This window comes from Salmo salar, chromosome ssa29, assembly GCF_905237065.1.
Source record: "Salmo salar chromosome ssa29, Ssal_v3.1, whole genome shotgun sequence".
NCBI classification, from domain to species: Eukaryota; Metazoa; Chordata; class Actinopteri; order Salmoniformes; family Salmonidae; genus Salmo; species Salmo salar.
Genome location: NC_059470.1, coordinates 28,531,315 through 28,552,512, shown reverse-complemented (window position 1 = coordinate 28,552,512; position 21,198 = coordinate 28,531,315). Strand labels below are relative to the sequence as shown.

The 21,198-nt window shown below is 46.1% G+C and overlaps 1 protein-coding gene across 1 annotated transcript in view; it reads left to right on the top strand.

Annotated features, from left to right (window-relative positions):
• LOC106590542 (contactin-associated protein-like 2) overlaps positions 1-21,198 on the top strand; it is a 353,707-nt gene that overhangs the window by 256,088 nt on the left and 76,421 nt on the right. Inside the window, exons 17-24 of the mRNA XM_045710796.1 lie at positions 406-533; positions 2,282-2,452; positions 7,411-7,629; positions 11,097-11,185; positions 11,399-11,546; positions 15,361-15,591; positions 15,740-15,873; positions 16,144-16,237. Of these exons, the coding sequence (XP_045566752.1) occupies positions 406-533; positions 2,282-2,452; positions 7,411-7,629; positions 11,097-11,185; positions 11,399-11,546; positions 15,361-15,591; positions 15,740-15,873; positions 16,144-16,237 (1,214 nt within the window). The remainder of the gene's footprint in view (positions 1-405; positions 534-2,281; positions 2,453-7,410; positions 7,630-11,096; positions 11,186-11,398; positions 11,547-15,360; positions 15,592-15,739; positions 15,874-16,143; positions 16,238-21,198) is intronic.

The following is a 21,198-nucleotide window of genomic DNA, read 5'->3' as shown; positions in this document are numbered from 1 at the left end:
CACACACACACACACACACACACACACACACACACACACACACACACACACACACACACACACACACACACACACACACACTTGGCCTCACAGTGAGTGCTGTCATTGTGTCATCAGCATATTAGTCCTCATAAAAGGCGTAGAACATCAAGCAGATAATGAGGACAAATACAGGCTGCTTCAGAAGACAAAGACAATTCATTTAAAAGTAATTAACGCTTAACATGTTTTTTTCTCCTCTGTCTCTCTCTCCGTCCTTCATTCCACAATCTTTCTTCTCTTCACGCAATAAATTGTCATCTAGAAAAATACTATCTAGTATTACGATCTGGAACACTATCTGACATAGAACTATCTCCTTTTTTTCCTCCCCTCCATTCATCTGTTCTTTCTTCTCCTCCCCAGGAGAGAGGACAGTGGTCTGTTAGTGTATAAGGACCATCTGCCAGTCAGTCAGGTTGCCGTGGGTGACACCAACCGGCAGGGTTCAGAGGCCAAGCTCACCATCGGGCCACTCCGTTGTCAAGGAGACCGTGAGTTCCGCACTTCAAACTGTTATTAATAGTGAATGATAATTGTGTGTGTGTGTGTGTGTGTGTGTGTGTGTGTGTGTGTGTGTGTGTGTGTGTGTGTGTGTGTGTGTGTGTAGGTGTGTGTGAATCTCTCCATTTATTGTCCCAACCTATGGACCAAGTTACACCAGAATTAGATATGGGAGCAGGATAATGAGGATGGAGATGGCCAAGCACTGAGATGTAAAATATATTCATTATGACATATTAAAGATATATTAAACATTTCACATTTGAATAGCTCCACCTCATATGATTGATACATTTTATTGGCCATATAGAGTTATGACTCAGTAAGACTAATGATGATTGGCTGACAGTTAATGGGTTGTCATGGGTAATTGAGTAACGTCTTCGATGGTTGGCTATAGTTTGGAGAACAGAGATGAGTGCTGCAACGGTTGCTAATGAAGTGTGTGTGTGTGTGTGTTCGTGCGTATATGTGCGTGTGTATGTTTGTGTGTGCGAGTGTATGTGTGTAAGAGTGAGTGTCACACACACATACGCCCACATATTCAATATAATATTGGTCTTCTGTGATTAAAATTTTCTGGACATTTTCTCAGCTTTTTCTCTTGGGAGTAACACAATTAGAGGCCTTTGATAAAAATAATAGAACATTTTACTAAATTATACACTTAAAAGGAGAAACGAATGGAAGAATGACAGAAAGAAAGAGAATTATACAACTTTTCTGTCCCTTTTAAACTCCATCATTACCATGTCCACATGATGGAGGACAAAGGATTCGACCTTCAAACATAGCTGAAAGAGTGTGTGTGTGTGTGTGTGTGTGTGTGTGTGTGTGTGTGTGTGTGTGTGTGTGTGTGTGTGTGTGTGTGTGTGTGTGTGTGTGTGTGTGTGTGTGTGTGTGTGTGTGTGTGTCTTCTGGTGCAGTGTGATAAGCTCTCCTCTGTGACAGCACTGGACTCTACCTCTTCCCCAGCACCGCTTCTCATCCCAGAGCAGAGAGGCTTACAGAGAGAGGGGGAAACAGAGAGAGAGAGGGAAACAGAGAGAGATAGGGAAACAGAGAGAGATAGGGAAACAGAGAGAGATAGGGAAACAGAGAGAGAGAGGGAAACAGAGAGAGATAGGGAAACAGAGAGATAGGGAAACAGAGAGAGAGGGAAACAGAGAGCGAGGGAAAGAGAGAGAGGGGGAAACAGAGATAGAGGGAAACAGAGAGAGAGGGGGTAACAGAGAGAGAGGAAAACAGAGAGAGGAGGGAAAGAGAGCAAGAGAGGGAAAGAGAGAGATTAAAGTGAGGGGAGAGGGACAGAGAAGGGTGAGGGAAAGAGATTTAACGTTATTCAGGGCACGGCTGGAAGTGACAGATGCATCTGCCACCACACACACATACACACAGTCACAGTCTCGTGTCTCTGTGTGAAGAGACCAGCCTTTTGGAGCTACACATACATCTCACTGAACCGATAACATACATGCTCTTTCTCTCTCTTTATCTCTCACATTATCTCTCCTCTCCTCTTTTTCTTCTTTATCATCTTCCCCCTCCTCTTGACAAAAATATGCAGAGAGAGAGAGTGACAGAGAGAAACAGAGCGAGACAGAGAGAGAGAAAGAGAGAGATTAATTGAAAAGCTGAACCCCGTGCCATGAGCTTTTGTTCGTACAAAGGTCATCTGACATTCTCTGTGTCTGTTTCTCCTCTTCTTTCCCTCTGCGTTTCCTCTGCTTTTTCCCAGATAACTACTGGAACGCGGCGTCGTTCACCACGCCCTCCTCCTACCTGCATTTCTCCACCTTCCAGGGAGAGACCAGCGCAGACATCTCCTTCTACTTCAAGACCAGCGCTCCCTACGGGGTGTTCCTGGAAAACCTCGGCAACACTGACTTCATACGCCTCGAACTCAAATGTTAGTTACTGGACCTTTTTCTCTCTTTTAGCACAGTCTTTTGTTCTGTGGCTTCTTCCCATGTTTCTACACTCCTTTCGTTGGCCTCTCTGTATTTTCTGGAGGATGTTCTCTCTCTCTTTCATCTGTTTTCATTTCTCCTTTTTCCCTCTTCAACCCTCCTCCCTTCCTGCACTGTATAAAACATCTGAAGTTTCTGTTCAGACTGTAAAACTTTTCTGAGACAGTTTCCCCTTAGTTCTCTATGTGGCTCTTAAGCAATGATTGACATGTCATATGCTTTATGTGCCTATGCTCTAATGACTCAAATTAAATGTCTAAATGGCCATTCAATCGGATTCAGATTGAGAATGTTAAATTCCTGGGGATCAAATTTAACCACAGTTCTTTTACGACGAGACGGCTATTTAACCAGAGTGGCTGTCAATTTGATAATGGATGACAAATTACATTTCAGCAATTTCGAAGAGCTTCAGGTTTAATGGGGTCAACTAACCTCATCCACCCACCATTTTGTGGCACAGTGTTTAGTAGTAATGTATACCAGCTACCTGGTATCACGTTTTAGGGAAGACCCAGATGCAGACAGTGTCGAAGTAACAAAAGTTTATTACTCGAACAGGGGGCAGGCAAAACAACAGGTCAAGGCCAGGCATAGGTCAGTAATCCAGATCACGCGAGAAGCTCACGATTCCCCATATCGTAGTTCCTCTCTGTGGCGTTGAGGCGATGGGAGAAGAAGGTGCAGGGATGTAACATGAGGTCCAGGGCAGAATGCTGGGACAGGACAGCCCCCACTCCGAAGCTTTGGCCTCCACCACGAACTGGCGGGACGGGTCAGGATGAACCAAGATGGGAACTGTGGTGAAAGGGTGTTTGAGTTCCCGGAACGCCCGGTCAGCAGCTGGGGACCACGTGAACGGAACCTTGTGAGAGGTGAGTGCAGACAGTGGGAGGCCAGGGTGCTGTAACCCTTGATAAAGCAGCAATAAAAGTTGGCGAATCCCAGGAAGAATTTCAGCTGGGGGTAGGCTGGGGCCAATCCACCACCACTCTCACCTTTCCAAGATCCATCTGTACACTCCCTGCTGTGATGATGTAACCCAGGAAGGGGATGGTGGAGCAAAGGAATTCGCAATTCTCTGCTTTCACAAAAAACTGGTTCTCCAGGAGGTATTGGTGAACCTGCCGGACATGGAGCACGTGTTCTTGGGTGGAGCGGGAGAAGATGAGGAATGTCATCGAGGTAGACATAGAAAAACTGGTTCAATATATCACTGAGAACATCATTAACAAGAGCCTGAAACACAGCTGGGGCATTGGTAAGGCCAAATGGCATGACCAGATACTCATAGTGACCACTGGCCATGTTGAAGGCAGTCTTCCACTCGTCCCCTTCCCGTATCGACACAAGGTGGTAGGCGTTCCGTAGGTCCAGCTAGGAGAACTCGGTGGGCCCCTGGAGCGGCTCGAAGGCCGAGGAGATTAGTGGTAGCAGGTAGCGGTTCTTCACTGTGATGGTGTTGAGGCCCCTGTAGTCGATGCACAGGCGCAGGGTTTTGTCCTTCTTCTCCACAAAGAAGAACCCTGCGTCCACGGGGGAGGTAGAAGGACAGATGAACCCAGCAGCTAGGGAGTCCTCAATGTAGGTCTCCATAGCCATGGTCTCCGGACCCGACAGAGAGTACAGTCGACCCCGGGCGGAGTGGTGCCTGGGAGAAGGTCAATCCCGCAGTCATAGGGTCGGTGCGGCGGAAACAAAATGGCCCGAGCCATACTGAACAACTCCCGGAGGTCCTGGTACTCCGCTGGAATGGCGGAGAGGTCCGGGTCAACTTCCGAGCCCCCAGGAAGACGTCCCGGGGTAGGCTGCGCTGACTACAGGCAATGAGCGTGGCAGAACGCACCAGCAGACCAGTGAATAAGGTGATTGTGTCGCTGGAGCCAAGAAAATCCCAATACCACAGGAACCTGAGGAGACTTAATGAGCAGGAATTGGGTCGTCTCGCTGTGGTTCCCTGACACATGTAGGTTGATGGGGGTGGTATTGTGGGGGACCCGGACTATAGAGTGCTTGTCCATCGCTCTAACGTCCATGGGAGTGTCCATAAAGCTCTCATCGGTCCCAGAGTCGATGAGTACCCGGAGAGATTTCAACTGGTTCCCCCACAGCAAAATGGCGAGTAAGGGGAGAGGAAAAGTTCTCCGTATAGCCCACCAGAGTACTCACTCCTACCAGTGAGCCTAGTCTTTTAGTGGACAGGTGGAGACAAATGACCAGTAGTTCCGCAATACAGGCAACTCTTAGTGTGGAGACAGTCTAGCTCTGCCTAGTTGCATTGGCTCGGGAAGAGGTGAATCGTCAGACTTTGGAGACACTCAGGGGAACTTGGGTAGCCTCGGGTTCTCTCGGCAACGGAGCCGTTGGGGACTTCCGGGATGCCTCGGAGGCGAGGTGGAATCCTTGGATGAGTGAGTGAAATCGAATCTCCTCTCCTTCCTTCGTTCCCGTAGTTGCCCATCGATCCGAATGGTCAAGGCGATGTGTGAGTCGAAATCTGTCGGTAGTCCCGGGGCTGCAAGCTCGTCCTTTACTTCAGCCGATACTCCGTGCAGGAACATGTCAAACAGCGCTTCTGGGTTCCAGGCAGTCTCAGCTGCCAACGTGTGGAAATCCACCGTATAGTCTGCCACACTGCGGGAGTCTTGCCGAAGCTGGAGTAACTTCCGGGTAGCCTCTCTCCCGGACAATGGAGCATAGAAAACTTTCTTTACCTCTGCCACAAACTCCTCCAGACTTAAGCATACGGCCGACTGTTGTTCCCATACTGCCGTAGCCCAAGCAAGAGCACTCCCGGACATCAGCGTGATGAGGTACACTGTCTTAGAGCGGCCCGAGGGGAAGGAGGAGGGCTGCAGCTCGTTGATGAGAGAACACTGAGCAAGAAACGCGACTCCCTGACTCTCCATCGAAGCGTTTCAGGGGAGGTAAGCGGGGTTCCCGGGAAACCAGGGTGGCCAGGGAGGGCTGGGAGGTTACCGTCGTGGTAGGCAGACAACAGACAACCCGCGGAATTGCTCCAGCAATGTTTAACGCTCGGTCATGGCGTCTGGAAGGTCTGGAAACCTTCCATAAGACCATGAAGCAAATCCTTGTGCCTTCAAATGGTGGCTCCTTGGGAGGAGGTGGCGTTGTGGAGCTGGTCCGAGTCTACTGGGTCAGTCATGACCAGTTTGTACTATCACATTTTAGGGAATGTGCAGACAGTGTCGAAGTAACAATAGTTTATTACTAGAACAGGGGGCAGGCAGGCAGAGGTCAGTAATCCAGATCAGAGTCCAAAAGGTACAGAACGGCAGGCAGTCTCAGGGTCAGGGCAGGCAGAATGGTAAAAACCGGGAACTAGAAAACAGGAACTAGAAACAGACAGGAACAAGGGGGAAAACGCTGGTAGGCTTGACAAACAAAATGAACTGGCAACAGACAAACAGAGAACACAGGTATAAATACACTGAGGATAATGGGGAAGATGGGCGACACCTGGAGTGGGGAGGAGACCAGCACAAAGATGAAAAAGATCAGGGTGTGACACCTGGGGCACGTCAGACATCTTGGCTTACTAATACTGTATAACACCTACTTAGGACATACACTTTACACACCTCCACCACCAGCTGGCATGTCTTTCTCTGTTTCTCCATTTCTCTCTGAAAAGATTTTGTTGAATATTCATGTGTGATTCCGAGTTGTGAATGAGCATTAATTTTGTCGAAAGTAGAAATCATGTATTTCTGCCTCTCATCTTTCAGCCGTTCTGCCTCTCATCTTTCAGCCATTCTGCTTCTCATCTTTCAAAGCACTCTCTCAAGGGTGAGGTGTGTGTCCCTGTGCTTTTTTCTTTTGTTAAGAGAAGGAGACATGTTGCGGGGGATGGGATAGAGGGAGAGATGGAGACAGAGAAGGAGAGATGTTGCGGGGGATGGGATAGAGGGAGAGATGGAGACAGAGAAGGAGAGATGATGCGGGGGATGGGATAGAGGGAGAGATGGAGACAGAGAAGAGGGAGATTTGTTGGAGTATGTCCAAGTCGTGCTCAGGCCCACAATAGATTAGTTAGTCTGTTTTCACACTGGGGCTCCGTGTTTCACTCAGCTAACAGAGGCTAAACTGACTCTGTTGTTTTTGGAGGGAGAGAAGAGGGAGATTAGTTAGTCTGTTTTCAGACACTGTGTTTGACTGTGTTTCACTCAGCTAACAGAGGCTAAACTGACTCTGTTGTTTTTGGAGGGAGAGAAGAGGGAGATTAGTTAGTCTGTTTTCAGACACTGTGTTTGACTGTGTTTCACTCATCTAACAGAGGCTAAACTGACTCTCTGTTGTTTCTGGAGGGAGAGAAAAAGGAGATGAGTTATAACAGTGGTGATTGAGAGGGGAGAAGGGAGAGTAACTCACACACATCTTTTAGGTAGTAACATCTGGATTGAACAGGTGGCTAGTGGCATGTTTATACACACACACCTCTACACACACACATTCTCTCTTTCATCGTGTGTGTATGCGTGCGTGTGTGTGGGTGTGTGTGTAGAGGTGTGTGTGTGTGTGTGTGTGTGCGTGCGTGTGTGCGTGCATGCGTGCGCGCGTGTGCGTGTGTGTGTGCGCGCATGTGTGTGTTTATCAATCTTTTGGTGAATTAGTTCCATCAAACACTGAGTGCAATCATCTTCACAGTAAAGCTGAAATCTATAAGAGTTAAATGACTCTACATAAATAATGAGACAATAGATTAGATATCGAACTGTAGAATTTCAGGGTGGACAACTGGAAAACAATGACTTATGAGATGAAAAATGTTGACTATTATAAACCAAAGGTACTTTATGCATTGAAATAAATAGATTCAATGTGGTTGGTCGTTTGTGGACATGGTGCCGATTTACGTTGTCTTCTTCTTCTCAAGCTCCTACTGTTGTCTCGTTCTCCTTTGATGTGGGGAACGGTCCAGTGGAGTTGGCCGTCCATTCAGCCACGCCCCTCAACGATGACCAATGGCATCGCGTGATGGCGGAGCGGAACGTGAAGGAGGCGGTGCTACAGCTGGATCTGAACTATAAGGAAGCTCGTCCCGCCCCTCCACAGGGACACACAAGGCTAGAGCTGTTTAGTCAGCTTTATGTGGGTAAGAGAAAGACACACACACACACACACACACACACACACACACACACACACACACACACACACACACACACACACACATGCACGCTCACACACCAACAGAAAAGTAGTACAATACTATACTATGTTTTAATTTCATTCAACAATATTGCCTATATTTTTACTTTACAAAATGTATAAAATTGGTGATATAGTTTGTGCCAGTATAATGGCAGGTAGCCTAGTGGTTAGAGCGCTGCGCCAGTAACCAAAAGGTTGCTAGATTGAATCCCCAAGCTGACAAGGTAAAAATCTGTCGTTCTGCCCCTGAACAAGACTCTTAACCCACTGTTCCTAGGCTGTCATTATAAATAAGAATTTGTTCTTAACTGACTTGCCTAGTTAAATAAAGGTATAAAAATACATTAGTAAGAGCCACAGTGTCTTTATGTTTCCCTAAGTAGGTTCTCTGAAGCTTAGACACGACTGGTGATAGTGAAGATAAGCTCTTAAGGTTTCATCAGATATCACACTGTTTCACACGCACACATGGCTGATGTTAACAAAGTTAAAGGAATTATGTGAGTAAAACTAACCTAATTCACTTAGTCCTGACTCTTTATCTTTATGACTGTGTTAGAGTATTAACAGTTGCAGAGGATTAAGACTTTTCAATAGCACACAGAGACAATGGATTAGGTCCTCATTATGGCACACAGAATGGCTCTACATGTACAGTGTGAGATTTTGATTGTTTCCTCCGCTCCCTCTCTTCTCCACACAATGACTGTGAAGGTCATTAGGAGCAGAGGAGAACAGAAGTTAAAGAGCTGAATGGCTGGTCTTTATCTTTTCCTTTCACTCCTCTGTCTCAGCCTGCTGACCTGCCAATACTTTAACACTGACGACAGGGACGAAACTGGATTTAGGATGGAGAGAAAAACTGCTGAGCTTGAATTAAATTATCTTTCCTTCCTTCATTCTCTCTCTGACTCTGAAAAGTTATTTTCCTTTGAGACACTTCTCAATTCCAATCAGACATTCCAAAGTCTGATAGTTCTGAATTCCAATAAGACATTCCAAATTCCATCATCTCATCAATTTTTGGCGGATTGGATGGAAGAACATTATCACACTGCAGCTTCCTGAATTGCCAGAAGGGATTAATAAAGTTATATTGAATTGAATCGAATTAAAGTAAATAGAATCGATCTTTATATGCCACCGTTAGCCATACAGCCATAGAGGCACATATTGATTTGTGATAGGAAACTTTAATAACAGCTTATAAAGAGTGATACAGCTCATAGTTTGGCTATCTCATCTGCATGTATAGTAGGTTTCAGGGAACCAACTCGCTGAATAACCCCTCGGGGATCAATCTATCAATCTAATCGACATCAGATCATCAACTAAACCCAATCAGTTCTTCCATCACCTCCATACAGCCATGGGACCTATTAGTTTATGTTGGATCAGAGAGGAGCGCTATAAAACTCCTGACTGTGCCTCTCTAGCAGATCATCAGCATGTGTCAGAGCATTGTGGGTATTTGCCTGGTCGGGGGAAATTGAATCAGGCTCAGATGGGATCTGCAGTGGGTGTGATTTGCATTCTAAAACTGGTGTTTAAACACAGAGGTACAGGGGAAAAAACAGCCGGATATCTCACCTAGGTGGTTCCTACATGATTTGGGTTATTTATGTGTGATATTGTTTGGTAATAAGTTATATTTTAAATGTTGATATTATATTGCATTATTTCATAAATGTTCTGCATGTTTTTCATGTTGTTCTTTTTCTCTTTGTTTCTCTTTTTTTATTCGTTGCATGCTCTCCTCGTCTCACCGCGTGTGTGACTGGCTCGGTCACTGCATGTGTGTTATGTGTGTGTGTGTGACACGGTGTTTGATGCAACTCTAACAGGGAAGCCTGCTTCATTGACCTGCAAAGACAGTAGGTAACATTAACGTGTGAATATACTGAACAAAAATATAAACCCAACATGTAAAGTGTTGGTCTCATGTTTCATGAGCTGAAATAAAAGATCCCAGAAATATTCCATATGCACAAAAAGCTTATTTCTCTCAAATGTTGGGCACAAATTTGTTTACATCCCTTTTAGTGAGCATTTCTCCTTTGCCAAGATAATCCATCCATCTGACAGGTGTGGCATATCAAGAAACTGATAAAAAAAAAGCATGATCATTACACAGGTGCACCTTGTGCTGGGTACAATATAAAAACACTCTAAAATGTGCAGCATTATCACACAACACAATGCCACAGATGTCTCAAGTTCAGGGAGCGTGCAATTGGCATGTTGACTGCAGGAATGTCCACCAGAGCTGTTTTCAGAGAATTGAATGATAATGTCTCTACCATAAGCCACCTCCAACATCGTTTTAGAGAATCTGGCAGCACAGACTAGGACCTCCACATCCGACTTCTTCACCTGCGGGATCGTCTGAGACCAGCCACCTGGACAGCTGATAAAACTGAGGAGTATTTCTGTCTGTAACAAAGCCCTTTTGTGGGGAAAAACTCATTCTGATTGGCTGGGCCTGGCTCCCCAGAGGGTGGGCCTGGTCCCAAATCATGTGAAATCCATAGATTAGGGCCTAATGAATTTATTTCAATTGACTGATTTCCTTCTATGAACTGTAACTCAGTAAAATCTATGAAATTGGTGCATGTTGCATGTATATGTTTGTCAGTATAGAAACAGATGTATAATATACATAACTATAGGTGTTGACTTTCAGTTTATGTCCATGCAGTCTTTTCCATTTCATGCAGGGCCGCTGGTAGGTCTTCTGGTCTGTGTCCATGTTTGCTAATGTCTCTCCTGGCCTTGGTATGCACTGGGTGGCTCATAGAGGGAAGGAATTCTATTGGATATTGTGTGTGAGGGTGTGTGTGTGTGGGGGGGGGTTCTGTGTGTGTGTGTGTGTGTGTGTGTGTGTGTGTGTGTGTGTGTGTGTGTGTGTGTGTGTGTGTGTGTGTTTTGTTGTTTTAAGAAAGTGGGGGGTCTCCCCCTAGACAGTGCTGTCCGAATGAATATAATATGCTAGTTCATTAGTACATCATTACAGAGTCATTTACCTATGGAGGCAGCCAGAGAGAGGCCAGGAGTGCACCACACACACACACACTAACACACACTAACACACACTAGCACACGACTTGAGTGGTGGGCAACTCCAGTCCTGGAGGGCCACAATGTCTGCCTGATGTAGATCTGGCTAAATGGGTGTGTGACATCTCCAGCCAATCAGCCGCACTAATAAATCCATTAAGTGCCAAGGTGAGGTTAAATGGGGCTGGAGCGCCTCTCCTCTGGCCTGTTAAGTCACTGCGACCATCAACAGTCATATATACCCCCAGCTCAACCTCGAGGGAAATTATCTCTATTTCTAGCACAGAATTCATCCTATCTCTCTTTGTTCTCTCTCTATGTTGTCACTCTTCTCCCTCTCACTGTCTCTAGGTGCAGCAGGGGGTCAGAGGGGGTTTCTGGGATGCATTCGCTCCCTCAGGATGAATGGTGTGACCCTTGACCTTGAAGAGAGGGCCAAGGTGACGATTGGTTGATTGATTTCCTTAATTTCATCATCTAAAAATAAATCAAGTTGTTCTCTTTACTAACGCAAATGAAGAGCATCCAAAAGTCAAACTCTCCCTATCTCTCTCTCCATCTCTCTCCATCTCTCTCCCTCCATCTCTCTCTCTCCATCTCTCTCTCTCTCCATCTCTTTCGCTCTCCATCTCTATCCCTTTCTCTCTCTCTAGGTAACTCCAGGTGTAAAGCCAGGCTGTCAGGGTCATTGTACCAGTTATGGGATGTACTGCAGGAACGGAGGAAAGTGTGTGGAGAAATATAATGGCTACTCCTGTGACTGCAGTGCCACGGCATACGACGGACCCTTCTGCACTAAAGGTGAGAGCTAATCGCCGAACCCTGAAATTACTGCTATGCTATTGGACGGTGTAACCAGCCGCCTTTGTTTACGGAGGAACGGTAATATTTCCTCAGAAGTAAGAGTTAGTTTCTGTCAGTCGCAGTCAGACTTCATAGCAAGAAAGTTGACACATGAATTCATTTGTTTCCTAAACTTAAGCTTGTTTTCCTGTGTTTTACGCCAGTCGGGGGTGACGACACCGGGAGTATGTGTCAGATGACAGCATGTGGGAATAGAAAACATAAAACAGGAATATGCAAAGTAGCTGACATGAAAGGACTTCCCCAGTGTTCTGTGTGTGTGTTTAAACTGAAAATGAGGTCTTGAATGTAATGGAAACTAGTGTGTGCATGAGTGTGTGTGTTTATTTATCTACACGTGAGTGTGTGTTATGCCCTTCAGATACTCCAGAGGATCCTTTCCCCTGCTCCCTCTGTTCTCCTGTCTGTGTCATATGAGTGCAGTCATAATATGAATAAGAATATTATTATCAGGACTGTTTCATTCTGCTGCTGCTGTACTGCCATTCCCTGGGGTCACAGACCGACAACTATGACTCCGTAATGAACAACACACACACACCTTAAAACAGAGGGTGATGTTCTGTTCTGATCAGCATCTCTGCTGCCTGTAGTTACAGACATAGCAACCTCTCCCTCGATGTCAGTAAGACCAAGGAGATGATCGTGGACTACAGGAGGAAGAAGGAAGAGCGCTTCAAGTTCCTTGGCGTCCACATTACTGAGGACTTAACATGGTCCACACACACCCGCACAGTTGTGAAGAGGGCACGGCAGCGCCTCTTCCTCCTCAGGAGGCTGAAAGATTTGGCATGGGCCCTAGGATCCTCAAAAAGTTCTACAGCTGCACCATTGAGAGCATCTTGACTAGCTGCATCACTGATTGGTATGGAAATGCACCGCCCTTGACCGCAAAGCACTACTGAGGGTGGTGCGGACAGCCCAGTACACTAGGGCTGAGACAGCTTCTACCCCAAGCCATAAGACTACTAAAAAGCCAGACTGCTAAATAGTAAATGAATGGTACCCAAACTATCTGCAACACTATCTGCACTGACCCTACGTACACTCTCCAGACTTTATATACGCACCATATACACTGAATATACAAAACATGCTCTTTCCATGTCATAGACTGACCAGGTGAATCCAGGTGAATGATCCCTTATTCATATCACTTGTTGAATCCACTTCAATCAGTGTAGATGAAGGGGAGGAGACAGGTTAAAGAAGGATACACTACATACAGTACGCACACACACACAACATACACACGCATACCGACACAACACATATACATACACATTACACACACACGCTTTTATACTCATCATATGCTGCTGCTTCTCTGTCTTTATTTGACTTTTATTGTTATCTATCCTGATGCCTAGTCACTTTACCCTGTCTTCATGTACATATCTACCTCAAATACCTTGTATCTCTGCACATTGATCTGGTACTTGTACTCCCTGTATATCAAATCGTATTTGTCACATGCTTTGTAAACAACAGGTGTAGACTTCTAATGGGCCCTTCTCAACAATGCAGTGAGAGAAAGATTTTTTTAAACAGTAGAAAAATAATAACACAAGGAATAAATACACAATGAGTAACGATAACTTGGCTATATACACGGGGTGCCAGTACCGAGTCTATATACACGGGGTGCCAGTACCGAGTCTATATACGCGGGGTGCCAGTACCGAGTCTATATACACGGGGTGCCAGTACCGAGTCTATATACACGGGGTGCCAGTACCGAGTCTATATACACAGGGTGCCAGTACCGAGTCTATATACGCAGGGTGCCAGTACCGAGTCTATATACACGGGGTGCCAGTACCGAGTCTATATATACGGGGTGCCAGTACCGAGTCTATATACACAGGGTGCCAGTACCGAGTCTATATACTCGGGGTGCCAGTACCGAGTCGATGTGCAGGTGTATGAGGTCATTGAGGTAGATCTGTACATATAGCTAGGGATAAAGTAACTAGGCAACAGGATAGATAATAAACAGTAACAGCAGCGTATCTGTCAAAAGGGGTCAATATAGATACAGTCTTCTGGGTAGCTATTGGTTAATTATTTAACTAACTATTTAGCAGTCTTATAGCTTGGTGGTAGACGCTGTTAAGGGTCCTGTTTGTTCCAGACTTGGCGCATCGGTACAGGTTTGTTGTGCCGTAGCGGAGAGAATAGTCTATGACTTGGGTGGCTGGAGTCTTTGACAATTTTTAGGCCCTTCCTCTGACACTACCTGGTATAGAGATGCTGGATGGCAGAGAACTTGGCCCCAATGATTTACTGGGCCGTACGCACTACCCTCTGTTGCGCATTGTGGTCGGATGCCAAGAAGTTACCATACCAAGTGGTGATACAGCCAGTCAAGATGCTCTCAGTGGTGCAGCTGTAGAACTTGTTGAGGATCTGAGGGCCATGCCGAATCCTTTCAGCCTCCTGAGGGGGAAGAGGTGTTGTCGTGCCCTTTTCACGACTGTGTTGATTTGTGTGAATGGACACTGGGGAACTTGAAGCTCTCGACCTGCTCGACAACAGCATCTTCGATGGGATGGAGGTGTGTTCAGCCTTCCTTTTCCTGTTGTCCATGATCAGCTCCTTTGTCTTGCTGACACTGAGGGAGAGGTTGTTGTCCTGGCACCACACTGCCAGGTCTCTGACCTTCTCCATGTAGGCTGTCTTATTGTCGTCGGTGATCAGGCCTACTACCGTTGTTTCGTCTGCAAACTTAATGATGATGTTGGAATCGTGCGTGGCCACACAGTCGTGGGTGAACAGGGAGTACAGGAGGTGACTAAACACGCACCCCTGAGGGTTCCCCATGACGGATGTATTGTTGCCTACACTCACCACCTGGGGGCGGCCCATCAGGAAGTCCCAGGATCCAGTTGGCTACAGATGTGAGTGCTACAGGGCGATCGTCATTTAGGCAGGTTACTTTGGCGTTCTTGGGCACAGGGACTATGGTGGTCTGCTGGAGATTACAGACTGGGTCAAGGAGATGAAGACACTTGCCAGCTGTCAGTGAAGACACTTGCCAGCTGGTCAGCACATGTTCTGAGTACGTGACCTGGTAATCCGTCTGGCCCTTGCGGCCTTGTGAATGTTAACTTGTTTAAAGGTCTTGCTCACATCCGCTACGGAGGGCGTGATCACACAGTCGTCCAGAACAGTTAGTGCTCGCATGCATAGTTCAGTGTTGCTAGACTCGAAGCGCGCAGAAAATGTATTTAGCTCGTCTGGTAGACTTGTGTCACTGGACAGCTCGTGGCTGGGTTTCCCTTTGTAATCTGTGTTAGTTTGCAAACCCTGCCACATCCGACAAGCCATTGTAGTAGGATTCGATCTTAGTCCTGTATTGACACTTTGCCTGTTTGATGGTTTGTCGGAGGGCGTGGCAGGATTTCTTATAAGCGTCTGGATTAGTGTCCCTCTCCTATCAAAAAAGCAGCTCTAGCCTTTAGCTCAGTGCGGATGTTGCCTGTAATCCATGGTTTCTGGTTTGGATATGTACGTACGGTCACTGTGGGGACGATGTCATCAATGCACTTATTAATGAAGCCAGTTACTGATGTGGTATACTCCTCAATGTCATTGGCTATATAGCTCAATTTTTGTGTATTTTATTTTATTCCTGTTGTGTTACTATTTTAAACTCTGCTTTGTTGGGAAGGGCTTGTAAGCAAGCGTTTCACGGTAAAGTCCCCACCAGTTGACCTTCTGCGTGTATGTGTTCTCTCCTCTCTCTAAGATGTGGGGGGCTTCTTTGAGGCGGGCACTCTGGTGAGATACAACTTCCTGTCAGAGGCAGCAGCAGCCAATCAGGACGCAAGGTTCCTTGCCCAACCTTTGACTGCACAGGAAATGAATCTGACAGAAGAAGCAGTAGCGTTTAGCTTCAGTACGTCCAACACACCGGCAATACTGCTGTACGTCAGCTCCAAGACACAAGACTACCTGGCACTGGTGCTACGGCAGAATGGTGAGACACTAACACATACAGACACTTATCAACACACACAGACACGTGGGCTCTGCCTCTCAGGTATGATGCAGATGCAGTATGTAAGGTCTCTCGTTGTGTGTGTGTGTGTGTGCGTATGTGCGTATATGTGTGTTTGTGTGTGTAGGAACTCTCCAGGTGCGGTATAACCTGGGCGGTCTCAAGGAGCCGTTCACCATAGACGTGGACCAGCGTAACCTAGCCAACGGACAGCCACACACTATCAACATGTCCAGAATCAACAGGACTATTACCATACAGGTATGCACACACACACACACACCTTCACTCCGCCGTCCAAGCATAGTCTATGATGACTTCAGACATGTCCATTTCTAACCACAAGAGGGAGACAGAAGCCTCTCTAATTGTCACAGGACTTGAGGGATTGACAATGGCTTGATGCTTCATGGATATGAGTAGGCCTGTTTGTACAAAGATCCACAACGATGTTGATGATTGACTATGGAAATGGTTCAGTGGTTTGCATCATGATCTTCTCTCTCTCCCTCATTCTCTCTTATTGTCCAGTTGGACCACTACCCCCCTGTCAGCTACTCTCTCCCAGAGGCATCAAACACACAGTTCAACCTGGTCAAGACATTATTCCTGGGGAAAGTATTTGGTGAGTACAGGCATCGCATACCTGTATTTGACAGAGGTCTGCTTGGCCCTGGCAGAGAACGTAGGCCTATTCAGAGAGCAGCAACAGGAGCTGTACAGATGTATTGTAGTTGCGCTGTGTGTCCACTAGAGGGAACTAGAAGACTGTTTTTCACCAGGACACAGTCATGGAAGAGGTCTATTGTTGCCAGACAGGGTTTTCACACATTTTAGTCTGGTTTGGTTTCTGTAACATGTTCAATAGGTATGTTTTGCTTCAGATGTAAATATGTTATGTAGAACAGGCATGCTTCTCTGTAGAATAATAGGGATTCATGTCAGCTCTATACAAGGCATTTCTATCTGCAACATTCACAATGTTGTGCCCTCCTGAACAAGACTTTAGTGCAGTATAGTATTCCTTACACCTGGTCACTGTTTTGGTTTCCAATCCTCCTGGTTTCCATGACTCCTGGTTTTCTATGACTCCTGGTTTCCATGACTCCTGGTTTTCCATGACTCCTGGTTTTCCATGACTCCTGGTTTCCATGACTCGTGGTTGTCCTGCTCTGTTCTGGACTGGTGGCAGTCAGTGAGGTAGAAGGAATGGCTGAGTTCCCTTCCTAGCAAGAACCATTGATCGCTGTACAGCAGACTAATACCACAGGGAATAATTCCCCTTTCCTTGTCACACACACACACACACACACACACACACACACACACACACACACACACACACACACACACACACACACACACACACACACACACACACACACACACACACACACACACACACACACACCATCGTGACCCCATCTGGAACTGCAGAGCTGACATTTTAAGATTGAAGGACATAACAGAGACCAAACTATCCATCTGCCACAAAATATTATTCTTGCCAATGGTTTGCTGTAGATTCACCACTGGTGGCAAACATTTGCAAACTTCTGGCAACATTTTGTAACACGCTATTAAGTTTGCAGCTAATTTGCTACAAACTTGCAGGAAGTTTACCACAAAAAAAAAACATTTTTGTAAGGGAGTGCTTGAATTGCATACAATCAAGGGCAATGGTGACATCATTGAGGACCTTCAAGGTTGCAGTGACACATCCATAACCTGAGCGGAAACCAGATTTCATACCCGATAGAATACTATAGACATCTAGAAAGCCAGGCAGTTGATTATTGACAAGTTTTTCCAACACTTTTGATAAACAGGGCAAAATAGAAATAGGCCTGTAACAGTTAGGATCAGCTTGATCTCCCCCTTTAAATAAAGGACGAACCGTGGCTGCCTTCCAAACAATGGGAATCTCCCCTGAGAGGAGAGACAGGTTAAAAAGTTCAGAGATAGGCTTGGCGATGATAGGGGCAGAAACCTTAAAGAAGAAAGGGTCTAAAACATCTAACCCAGATGTTTTTTGGGGGTCAAGTTTAAGGAGCTCCTCTAGCACTTCGGACTCAGTGACTGCCTGCAGAGAGAAACTTTGTAGTGGGGCAGGGGAGGAAAAGTGTGTCACGTTCGTCGTAGGAAGGAGACCAAAGCGCAGTGTGGGTATCGTTCCACATCTTTCATTTAAATGTGAAAGTATGCAAGACAAACAATAAACTGTAAACAAAACACAAACTGTGACGACAGCGGTGCAACATGCACTAACTCAAAATAATCTCCCACAAACACAGGTGGGAAAAACAACTACTTAAATATGATCCCCAATTAGAGACACAGAAACTAGAACCAAACAACATAGAACTAAATAAACTAGATAGCCCTGACCTACTCTACCATAGAAAATAAGAGCTCTCTATGGTCAGGACGTGACAAAGAGGGAGGAACATCGGGGCTAGTCACATTAGAAGGGGTGGAATATGAGGATATGTTGGACGGGCAAGGAGGCATGGCTGAGCGAAATAGGAATCCTGACTTAATGAAGTAGTGATTTAAAGAGCTCAGCCATGTGCTCCTTGTCAGTAACAACCACATCATCAAAATTAAGGGACATAGGCAGCTGTGAGGAGGAGGGTTTATTCTCCAGGTCTTTAACCATTTTCCAGAACTTCTTGGGGTTAGACACACAGAGAGAGAACTGCTCCTTAAAGTAATTACTTTTGACCTTCTGGGAGCTCAGGCCTGAGTGCACTTATTTCTCATTTGCTTCCGGACTGAGGAGGGAAACATGAAAAGAGGTTGAGATCCGATAGTTGGTGGGGAATTGTATATGGTAAGTTACCTTATTAACCCTTCAGAAGACCTTGAAGGGTCCCACAAACCGGGGGCTCAGGTTCCAGCAGGGTAGGCGGAGCAGGAGTTCTCTGGTGGAGAGCAAGACACGATCACCAGGATGGACAGTGCGCTGGAGCCTCGCGTGGGCGGCGTTCCACACCTCCTCTGCACGTCGGACCACTCGTTCACTGCAGTGGCCTCGGTCTGGCTCGGAATCCACGGAGCCAGGTCCAGCTGATATCCCAGGACACACTGGAAGGTAGTCAGCCCAGTGGAGGAGTGACGAAATTAGTTCGGGGCATATTCCGCCGAGGGAAGGAACTGGGCCCACTCCCCCTGCCAGTCCTGGTAGTGACTCCTTAGGAACCTCCCCAGCTCCTGGTTGGTCCACTCCACCTGCCCATTAGACTGAGGCTGGGACCCGGATGTGAGGCTGGCCGTGGCCCCCAGCTTCTCCATAAAGGCTTTCCAGACCCGGACGTGAATCGGGAACCACGGTCGGAAACGATGTCCTCCAGAAGGCCATAATGCCGGAAGACCTGCTGGAATAGTGCCTCAGCGACCTGGAGAGTGGTGGATAGACCAGAGAGAGAGATAAAACATCAGGGATTATGGAGAATCTGTCAACAACAACCATAATAGTTATAAAACCATCAAAAAGGGAGAGATCAGTTACAAAGTCTATGGACATATGTGACCAAGGCCGCTTAGGCATGGGAAGGGGAAGTAGGAGAGATTTGGATTGGATACATACGGTGCAGGAGTTGACATAGTGGGCCTTGATGACAGCTTTACACACTCTTGGCATTCTCTCAACCAGCTTCACCTGGATTTTTTTTCCAACAGTCTTGAAGGAGTTCCCACATATGCTGAGCCATTGTTGGGTGCTTTTCCTTCACTGCGGTTCAACTCATCCCAAACCATCTCAATTGGGTTGAGGTCGGGTGATTGTGGAGGCCAGGTCATCTGATGCAGCACTCCATCACTCTCCTTCTTGGTCAAATAGCCCTTACACAGCCTGGAGGTGTGTTGGGTCATTGTCCTGTTGAAAAACAAATGATAGTCCCACTAAACCCAAACCAAATGGGATGGCGTATCGCTGCTGAATGCTGTGGTAGCCATGCTGGTTAAGTGTGCCTTGAATTCTAAATAAATCACAGACAGTGTCACCAGCAAAGCACCCCCACTCCATCACACCTCCTCTTCCATGCTTCACGGTGGGAACCACACATATGGAGATCATACGTTCACCTACTCTGCGTCTCACAAAGACACGGCGGTTAGAACCAAAAATCTCAAATTTTGACTCATCAGACCAGGGGCGGACTGAAACAATAATTCAGGCCGGGAATTTGACTCCATCCCAGGCCACCCTGTTCACGCAAACCCCCAGACTGCTAATTTTGTAGGCTAACCCTATTTGTTGATGTAACGGGTACCAAACTAGTTATACATTTGGCCACTATTTTCATTGGGAAGAAAGTTATCCACATTCCAAAATACAAACATTTGGGACTGACCAACAAGTAGCCTATTGTCACGTCCTGACCAGTAGAGGGTGTAGTTGGGTCAGGACGTGGCAGAAGGGAGTGTGTGTTTTTTATTGTTTCATTGATTTTGGCCGTGTGACTTCCAATCAAGCACAGCTGTAGAGGGTTGTGGTTGATTGGGAGTCACACATAAGTTGCCTACGTTTCCTTTGTGTTTCGTGGGTAATTGTGCTTGTCAATGTGGTTGCACCTGACAGGACTGTGTTGGCTGTCAGTTTTTGTTGTTTTTGTAAATGCATAGTGTTCGTGACATTAAATATGACGAACCCTAACTCCGCCGCATTTTGGTCCACTTCTTCCATAGACAGCCGTTACACCTATCTAAATACTGAGTTTTCAAGGTATGCTATGGGTGCACCCTCAAACTCACTAGGAATACACCAATCATAGCACATACAAATGTACAAGGCTAGACACACAAAACAATTAGCCTACACTTTTTAAAAAGAGAATGAGATGTACAGAGTTAGCTCAAATGTTCAATTATTATCTTTATATTCCAGCATCCGACATTATCAAAAGTATCAAAAATCTTCACGCACACACATTCACTGAACTTGAACATAAGCTACAACAATGTAAGTATAAGACAAAAGTTGAAAAAGCACTCCGCTACAATGTTCCCTCACTGGTGTCCATAAAGCAAACAGCACAAAAATAAACACATCTATACACTGAGTCAATGAAATTGAACATTGGCTACATAACTGCAAGTATAATACGAAAGTCCAAAAAACATGTCTCTGTACAAAAGTAACTCACAGCAAATTTTCTTTCACCCTTGTCAGCCTGTTAAGGCAGAGTCATAGCATAGCTACTTCAGAGTAACCAGTAAGTAATCACCACTAGTAAACCAGTAGGCGGCGCAGTAACTCACTGCTCTCTGACATCTTGTCAATGATGTCATCTTTGTCAAGTCCCATAACAATCTCCTTCTCTGTTGCCATCAAAATGAACCCTTCAAGGTTCTCTTGAGTGAGGGAGGTTCTTAGGTGGTTCTTCACGAATTTCAGGGAGGAGAAGGTCCTCTCACAAGCCACCTGAGTGATGGATAGGGTGAGGAGTAACTTGTAGCCCAAACCAGTTATGTGATACGCATCCATGAGTAGATTGTACTGAGACAGGAGAAGATGGCAGCATATCGGGCAGTTTTTACATGTGGAACAACTTCTGCTCACCAACTCCACACTTTCATCAGGAT